A 9,825-nucleotide genomic window follows, 5' to 3' on the forward strand; every position below is an offset into this window, starting at 1 on the left:
ATAAAACAGGATTCTTTCAGTTTCTGTCTACCAAATCTTCTCACAAGGCTTTGGTCGGCCCAAGGCTATAATAGAAGACACTTGCCCAAGGTGCCACGCAGTGAGAATGAACCCGGAAACATGTGGTTGGTAAGCAAGCTACTTACCACACAGCCACTCCTGTGCCTATATCATCATCATCATCATCATCATCATTGTTTGACGTCCACTTTCCATGCTAGCATGGGTTGGACAATTTGACTGAGGACTGGCAAACCAGATGGCTGCACCAGGCTCCAATCTGATCTGGCAGAGTTTCTACAGCTGGATGCCCTTCCTAATGCCAACCACTCCATGAGTGTAGTGGGTGCTTTTATGTGCCACCAGCACAAGGGCCAGTCACACAGTACTAGCAACAGCCACGCTCAAAATGGTGTTTTTTATGTGCCACCTGCACTGGAGCCAGTCCAGCGGCACTGGCAACGACCTTGCTCGAATGTTTTTTATGTGCCAGTAAGGCGATGCTGGTCATGATCACGCTCAAATGGTGCTATTTACATGCCACTGGCACAGAAGCCAGACAGCTGCTCTGGCAATGATCACGCTCGAATGGTGCTGTTAGCACTCCACTATATATATATGTATATATATATATATTTCTTTTGATAGTTTGAATTATTTCTTATTCTCTTTTTGTTTTTTGTTTTTATCTTGTAAAAATGGTGCATTCCAAAATTCTGAGGCTGCTGTGAAAGAAGCTCAAAGACTTTTATTTATGTTAATGTTAGATCCTAACTGTATAAAGATAGGTGTTCATCAAAAAAAAAAAGAAAAAACTTATATTTGAATCATGGGGAACACAGGTTTAAGTAACTGCTGGAGAAAACTCAACCTGACTAAGATTTATTGTATGTGCAACATCAATTCCAAAAATACAAAGTGAATGTAATTGATCTGAAAAACTGACTGGTTAACAGGCTCATTGATTAGCGTATGATTATGTGATTGATGAGAATTTGTACTGGATGAAGAAATAGATTACATACAGACGAGAGGACAAAGATAGATAGATGGATGATATCTAATGGTAAATCTTTACAGATGAAGGGACACAAGGCAGTGATGGACAGGGAAATACATTTATGCAAACCTGACAACACCAAACAAACTAGGTGGAGTGACAAATAGTAATTTTGTTAACACTTGATTATGTGAAGTACACTGGTTTAAGCTGGATATTCATGAAGTAGAGATATTTGTATTGTGAGTTGACCAAATAGCATTAAAAAGTTATTCATATTTTGATTGTGAGCCTTCATCCCTAATATATTCAATCAAAATCACCAAACTGGAAACGGTTTTGTTATCATGTTTCTGGTAAAATACACTGCCTTTGTTTCAATTGATTTTGAAAATAATGAAAAATTTATCGAAATAATTTGGGAGTAAATCAAACATGAAATTTTAGTGGATATATTTAATTTGCATCAGAGAACTCAAAACAGAAAATTTGTATCCTAGAACTAGGAGCAGTGTCAGATGGGTTGATACCAATAAGTTTGACATTCATTTTTATATACTTTGGGGACTTTTCAAGTTTAGTAAATAACAACAGACTGAGAAATGGGTTTCTAGAAACTTTCTTCACTAATCTCAGCATAATTCTAATCACACATTAACAATAACTTTTTTAGCTATATTTTATCAATTAGATATCATCCGTTTTATTCCCATGCTGGAACTGGTTTATCTTATGGCAGTACTCTTACTGGATACTCTTCCTGTCTGTTTCCTGTCCATGTCTGATTTTCAAAGCAAGGTATTTTTATTCTGCTGGTTTTTACACATCAAAACTGCAGTGAAGGAAGCTCAACTGTCAATACTGGAAAACAAAGTAGATCTATAAGATGAAATGCATTTATGCTAAAAGAATTTTTTTCTATTCTTTTGTTTGTCATTTGACTGCGGCCATGCTGGAGTACCACCTTTAGTCAAGCAAATTAACTCCAGGACTTATTCTTTGTACTTAATCTATCGGTCACTTTTGCCGAACCGCTAAGTTACAGGGACTTAAATACACCAGCATCAGTTGTCAAGCGATGTTGGGTGGACAAACACATACATACATATGTATATATATCGGATTCTTTCAGTTTCCATCTACAAAATCTACTCACAAGGCTTTGGTCGGCCCGAGGCTATGGTAGAAGACACTTGCCCAAGGTGCCACGCAGTGGAACTGAACCCAAAACCATGTGGTAGGTAAGCAAGCTACTTACCACACAGCCACTTCTGCACCTTTATGTGCATTTATAAAGCAATGAAAAATTACTAAGTACTGTCAATAAATTTATTTATACACACACACACACACACACACACACACAAATACATTTTTTATACAATTCATATTCTTACTAAACACTATCATTATCCTATCTACATTTGTGTAGTGAAAAATTGAGCCCATCTCATATAACATGCAGTTATATAATCAAATATTGTTACATACAAAATGATGTAAAGCAAAGCAAGTTGTTATATAGATATTTAATAGCAATATAATTTTAATATTACTTATGTTAAAGCAATGGCCAAACCTACACAATTGTGCCCCACCAACTTTGTTTCTTCATAACCTTCAGAAAAATGAATATTTTTTTATGAAATTTTCTACAGAAGCACTTCATATGGTGTAGAGTCTGATTACATCAGAATTTGTTGTGAAAAAATGTTTTCAGGTGTTGGGGTTGAGCAGAAAATTCACCCAAGTTGATTTTGCTTCCTGATAACTTTCAGGAAAATGAGTATTTTTAGATGAAATTTTCTACAAATACCTTTTAAAGTGTGTAATTCACAATTATATTGCAATTTGATAAAAGAAAAATGGTGAGCAAGCACATATATATATGGACATGCATCTCAATATTTTTTGAAATTTCAAGTTTCATTTTGTAGATATGTGATGTGTATCAGGTATGTATGTGTGCTAGCCCACCATTTTTTCTTTTTCTTTTTTTCTGTTTTTCATATTAGATTCTGATATAATCATAATCTGCACACTGAAAAGCATTTGTAGAACATTTCACAAAAAACATATCCATTTTTCTGAAAGTTATGCAGTAACAAAAAGTGGCTTGTGTAAATTTTCCAAAACTCTTCCCCACAAATGGAAATTTTTCACAAATTCCTGTATAATCAGAATCTACACCATCTAACGCATATTTTGTAGAAAATGTCATTAAAAAGTATCCATTTTTCTGGAATTTGTGAAGAAAGTTGGTTGGGGTGGGCACATATATAGGTATGTCTAATAATGAAATACTAATTCTTAGTAGAACACTGACAAAGCATGCAGTAGTTGAGAATATAAAAATTAAAGCAAGCAGCCAGAAGATGAAGTATTGCAAAGCAGTTGTTAACAAAACATGCGTTTAATATTAAAAGAAAAAAGAATAAAGAATATTAACTGAAGAAAAGAGCATGAAACCTAAGCTGTAATAGTTGTAGAGATATTCCAAAACACAATGTTTGCAAAGTAGAAATTCAAACAACAGGTTACTTGTGTTTGCACATAAACTGTAATCCAGTAATGAATACTTGCTCCAGCTGGGTCCAGAGGTTACTATGTGCCATTGTACAAGTATTACCAAAAGTCTATAATAAACGTTTTTTTTTTTTTTTTTTTTTTTTTTTTTCTTGTTTTAATCATTAGATTGTGGCCATGTTGGGACACCACCTTGAAGAATTTTTAATTGAATGAATTGGTCCCAGTACTTTTTTTCCAAGCCTGGTATTAATTCTGTCAATCTTTGAACTACTAAGTTACAGACATAATAAACAAACCAACACCAGTTGTCAAGCAGTGGTGGGGGACAAACACACACACACATATATATATATATATATATATATACATACATATAATTGTTAAAGAGGACAACAAACATTAAGGCAAGACAAACATCTCAAGTCACATGTTATTATTGAAAAAATACAGTTTTACAGCTGTTTCTAGGATATCCCAGAGTATGGCATCGGAGACAAATAGGGAAAATGAGAAGGGTATAGATTAATGAAATGACAACATAGAGGGCAAGAGAAAAGGAATGAGGAAATGAAGAACGAGAAGAGAGAAGCATAAAAGTTCTGTTCAACTTTCCAATTGTGTAATCCATAAATCCTTAGGTGTAATCCTGTGTAAATCCATGAACTGTGAACTTTTGTTTCTCTCCTCTTTCTTCATCTTATTTCTTTTCTCCTGCCCTCTGTCGTCATTTCATTAATCTATACCCTTCTCATTTTTCCTATTTGTTTCTGATGACGGAATATCCCAGAAACAGCTGTAATACTCTGTATTTTTCCAATAATAACATATATGACTCGAGTGTCCTCTTTAACAATTACATATCTGCTATACAGGAAATCTACAATGGCTCCATAACTACCATCTCGGCTATAACCCTGGAGCCTGCATAATCTGTTACAGCACTTACCTAGTGTACCTAGTCGTTTAGATAGCCTGTGAACTAAATCCCCATATTTTGTTTTTACATATATATATATAAAACAGGCTTCTTTCAGTTTTCACATACTAAATCCACTCAAAAGGCTCTGGTCAGCCCAAAGCTACAGTAGAAGACACTTGCCTAAGGTGCTACTCAGTAGGACTGAACCCAGAACCATGGGATTGGGAAGCAAACTTCTTACCATACAGCCATACCTGCACCTAAAAATATGGAGCCCTTCACGAATTTGGATGTCATCTTGATACAGGAGCCACGCTAAAATGTGTGTGTACACACAACTGTTAGGATCTCTAGCACCACTTATATAGAAATACAACTGTTAATTCCTCTGCTTTACTAGTTTGGGATTGGCTTAGATTTTGTTTACTTTTGTGTTGAATTATTTTTATTGATCTTCATGCTTATTTAAGCATTAACTTTATCTAAATTTACTACTTGTTCTTTGATAATATTAAAGCAAAAAATTAGTACTTTATTGAAGTCCCACAATTCATATTTAACCACTTCCATATTTGGGCACAAGTAGGAACTGTGCATTTGTATTGTATGTACTTAACAGCTACTCCTAAGTGTTTATCATACAGCTGTTCCAGCATTCTTGTTTGTGACAATGATGAGAGATTGTTCAGTTTGTTCAAATCATTTTCTAGTGACTGCTTATGACTCATTTTGTAATACTTAGTAAAACAAGATCTTTCAAAATATATTGTTTCATTTAGCAAATTGTATTTACAACATATTTAAAAGAAAAATACTTCTTGGTCTCAAAAACAATGTCCACCACACTCCTCCTCCTCATCCAGCTTTTTTAAAAGCAGGAAGCAGTGTCATATGAAATAGTATCATTGTTGGCAATCCAATAATTGCATTGTTCACAAAAACTAGCTGTATCTAGTTTTCACAAGTTGCTCTATTTAATTTTTACTAATTACAAACACAATTGTTTGAGGGAAGAAAATAAATAAATACAATCTATAAAAAGAAAAAAAAAAGGCTAGTGGAGCTTCTCATCAAACCAACCATCCTTCTCTCACTCATATCATCATTTAACATTCTTGTCTTATGCTGGAATGGTTTCAGTGGCTGGATGCCCTTCCTAGCACTACATTACAGCATGTACTCAGTGCTTCTCTCAGCATTGATAAGATTGCCATGCAGCTTGCAAGACAACAAACTTCAAGAGAAGTGGCGTTATGTTAGATAAAGGGTTAAAGTATAAGAGAAAGAACCAGAGCAGAGCAAGTTTCTTGCTGTAGGGAGGGCCACATAGCTACTCACATTTTAGTGAAGGTGGGATCAGGGTGGAGTGTGGAAGATATAAAAGTAATGATGATGAGCTATTTGTCAACCCTTAAGGTAAACCCATGGTAAATTGAAGTGAATAGGGACTGAAGAACTGGAAATTTGGATGGGTGGAGGTTGCAAGTGTGTATGAGAGGGTGAGAGATGGGAATGGGGGAGGCAGTGAATGAAGAACAAATGTTGACTGTATAAGTAGGGGAGCCAGGGAAGAGTAGGTGACAACTGCAGAGATTGAATTGAGTTATGGGGTGAATGTAATGAATGGTGGATAAGGGATGACGTTTATGGGAGCAAAGAGCAGCAGAATAGTCATGTTGATATTGTGGACAGATGAAAGGTAGAGAGAAGGATGAGTGATTGAGTAGGCTGCAAAAGTGTAAGGGGAGAGAAGGGTAGGTGTAGTGCATGGGGGAATATTGAGAGATGTGTGATTGTAGAAAAGGTGAAATGATTTGGTAGCAGGGAAGATGCAATGTAAAATGTAGGCAGAGGACAGTATGAAGGATAGTGAAAAAGATTGGTAGTATCAAGGAAAATCTGCAGCTAGAGAAATGACTGGTGGTGGGAGTGTCTTGGAGATGAAACTGGGCAAAGTTCTGCTTATATCTCTCAATATAAAAGTATATCCTTAATTTCTCTGGGGAATGTTATGTACTTACATTGTGAAACTTGTTTAGTAATAAAGTTAAAGGGTTTGGTCTATCTAGAAATGGATGTGTAATGTATTGTAAACTTACAAGAGGATAAGCTAAATGAAGATTAGCCAAATGGATATTTTGAAGTAATCAGAGGTATCAAGTGTTGCACTTAACCACATTGGAGTTGAATCTACAGGAACAGATAAGTAGATGAGTTAGCTAGTGTGTGTAACTGGTAAATGTTTCAAATAAAATCTGGTATTAGTAACCAAGAATGTGAAGAAATGAGAAACTGCCTACTAATATAATTATATTGAAATATTTCTCATCAGTCCTGTCAGAGAAATCCCTAGCATGAGCAAGTCTGAGGGACTGTCTCTATCACATCATCTCACCATTTGTTATAAGCTTTTATCATCTCTTTCATAAGGTCCAGCCTCCTTGAGATCAGCTTTCACCATTTCTTCTCATGACTTCCTCTTCATGTTGCTTCCATTTGGATTACATCATACTTCATTTATCACTCATCCTCCTAATGCTTAGTTATGAAGCTTGCTCCACAACCACATAGTTTCAGGTTCAGTTCTATTGTGCAACATATTGGGCAAGTGTCTTCCATTGTAGCTGCATACCAACCAAAGCCTTGTGAATGGATTTGGTAGACGGAAACTGAAAGAAGCCTGTCAAGTGTGTGTATAATTTTAACATCCCCTTTTCCTTGCTTGCATGGCTCAGACAGAATTTGTTGAGGCAGATTTTCTACAGCCAGTTGCCCTTCCTATTGCCAACCTTCACCTGTTTATGAGAAAGTTATTTCCCCCATGGCCAAATATTTTCATAGGATTGAAAAAGAATGGCGCCATTTGATGGTATTGCTCTTTTACAACTTATTACAGTGTTAAGACAAGGACACACATGTATGTGTGTGTGTTTGCCTTCTTGATATTGCATGCTAGTTGTAATTGAACATCACCATCATACAAGCATGTCATTTGTTTGTAATCTTCCATGAAATGTCTGGCCAGTATGCTGTTCATATTTGAATCTTTTAAGTGCATTTGATTTTGATAATGCTCACGAGTGGTGGGGGGGAGGTAATCAGAAGAGAATGAGAGCTGTTAACACATCTTAGTCATTTACTGGAAGCTGGAGTTTCACTCTGTTACTGATTCATCTTACTAGGCATCTGTTGCGTAACTCAAAATCTTAGTTGGTTCAAATTACCACCTAATCTTTAACAAGGTCAAGATCTAAGATATCTTTCTTTTTTAACACCTGGCATAATTTTCCTGCTAAATAAAAATCTCGAATTTTATTATAGGAAAGGCAAAGATATTCAATAAGGCTACTTAACCTACAAAATATATTTATAATCAGGAAGGGAAAAATCAAGTAATTAACTAATGCGTGAGACGATTTACATATTTGTCTTGTAAACAAAAGCATAAATTTCCATCAGTGTGATCAATAAATAATATATTTTAGATAGTGACTTTTTATTTAGTTCAATATTTTTGCTTGATCACTATCATGCTTATTGATAATTGCAACCTCTTGGTAGGTGGTGATGATGGTACTTTGATTAATTAGATGATAATTTATATCCCTTTTTTTTCTTTCTTGATTGTTTAGCAGCAAATTAACTATTTTCTTTATCGTTTTTTTCTTAATTTTCAATAACAATATTTAATTTCACTGCAGACTGTCATGGAATTTAAGGTATGTTTCATTCGTAAGAAAGTTAATTTGTTGCTTCTCTAAACCTGTATATATGTCATCCTATCATATTACAAATTAGTTTTACATTACTAGCATTATGATCTTTAATTTATTTAATTGGGTTTAAATGCTTACAGATAATTAATTGCCAATACCTTAAACATATTAAAACTATCTTGGTAAATACATCTGAGTTCCATAATTATTCTTACATAAGTAGAGCTGATTTTGTCCTCACAAGTTTCCTAATTAAACTTGTATAGAGTCACTGTGGGAATAGTAATTAAAATTAACTACATTTTAAATTTTAAATAATTTTTATAGAATGAATTAGCTACTTTCAGAGTTTTTTTTCTTTAAAAAAAGTCTGTATTTTTTTTTATTCTTCTTTTATTGATCTGCGTGTTGGAAGTTGAGTTCTTTCTTTGCAGTAAACTATTAAATAGAAAACGATAACAACATACTTAGTCCTAACATGTTTATTTTTGAACTATTGATTAATTGGTATTTATTTATTTTTTAGCATCAATATTTCTGTTATAAATGTAGCTTGGCAACCGGTACCAGATTGCCAGTGAAATTGTTTGCATATATGATCTACTGCACCAGGTGTGTGGTTCCTGTTATTGGAGCTTTTAGGTTGGTGTGTGCGTGTTGAACAGAAAACTAGCTGCAAACAACTGGCTTGCTGTCAGTTAGTCTGGCTGGTTTATTATGAACACCAATCCAAAGCCTGGATTTGTTGTCTGGAAACCGGCTTGTCTCTCTCGCTATCAGCTTCTTGATAAATTTTCTGCCTTGATCAAACTTTAGCAGCATCTTTCATGTAATTCACCACACCAAGACCATACTGGTGTTAATCCAATGGAAATGCTACTACACCAAATGTTTTCTGCCTTTATTAGTTTTATTTTTATATAAATCCATCCCGTTCTCTCTCTCTCTCTCTCTCTCTCTCTCTCTCTCTCTCTCTCTCTCTCTGATTGATTAGTGTCACTTCTCTCTTTATTAGTAACTTTTTTTTTATTCTCATACACAGGCCATATTTCCTCTTGCTGGTTGTCCTGTCCTCACTATTCCTCTATTAGCTTCTCTCTCTCTCTCTCTTTCTCTCATTTCTTTTATTCAACTAGCACTGGTCACACAAACCTGTTAGCAGTAATAACAATAATAATCATCGTCTAAATATATCTATTTGCGATTATCCATCCCTTCCCTTCCTTACTTCATAGTTCAATAACAGCAAGTTTTTTTTTTTTACTTCCTTCGCACTGTTTTCTTCTAAATTTCTATTTCTTTTTTTTTTTTAAACACTACCACTGCAACTACGCCCTCCTCCCCCTTATCACCACCACTTCCATCATCACCATCCTCACCCTGCCACCATCACTTCCCATCGTGGTGGGATTACTCATGCCTGTGTTTCTGGCTTCCTTGTTTAGTATGGGCTGAATTGGAGTGAATAAGGAACACACCATAATGGACTGGTTAAAAGATCATGTACCTCTGTTAGCAATCAAAGCAAGGTAGGTTGTTTGATTGTTGGATGTTTCTTTTTTTTTTTTAGTTTGCTTCTCCTGCAACATTTTTACCTCTTGTCCAAACGTGTCTTTAGAAAGCCATTGTGTGCAGCTATTTTTTTTTTTTTTTTTTTTTTT

The 9,825-nt window shown here is 34.9% G+C and overlaps 1 protein-coding gene and 1 long non-coding RNA gene across 5 annotated transcripts in view; one reads left to right on the forward strand and one right to left on the reverse strand.

Annotated features, from left to right (window-relative positions):
- LOC128251573 (uncharacterized) overlaps positions 1-5,299 on the reverse strand; it is an 8,177-nt gene extending 2,878 nt beyond the window's left edge. Inside the window, exon 1 of the long non-coding RNA XR_008267174.1 lies at positions 4,690-5,299. This is a non-coding gene — a long non-coding RNA (uncharacterized LOC128251573). The remainder of the gene's footprint in view (positions 1-4,689) is intronic.
- Positions 1-9,825, forward strand: part of LOC106869691 (MOB kinase activator 1B) — a 76,373-nt gene that overhangs the window by 26,878 nt on the left and 39,670 nt on the right. The window contains exon 2 of one of the 4 annotated variants that reach the window (XM_014915526.2): positions 8,150-8,167. The exons of 1 other annotated variant lie outside the window; for it this stretch is intronic. In XM_014915526.2, the coding sequence (XP_014771012.1) occupies positions 8,150-8,167 (18 nt within the window). Of the gene's footprint in view, positions 1-8,149; positions 8,168-9,195; positions 9,694-9,825 lie in introns of those variants that run through there. 2 more of the 4 variants (XM_014915523.2, XM_014915524.2) reach the window with 2 other exon arrangements.

This window comes from Octopus bimaculoides, chromosome 2 (assembly GCF_001194135.2).
Source record: "Octopus bimaculoides isolate UCB-OBI-ISO-001 chromosome 2, ASM119413v2, whole genome shotgun sequence".
Classification (NCBI taxonomy): Eukaryota; Metazoa; Mollusca; class Cephalopoda; order Octopoda; family Octopodidae; genus Octopus; species Octopus bimaculoides.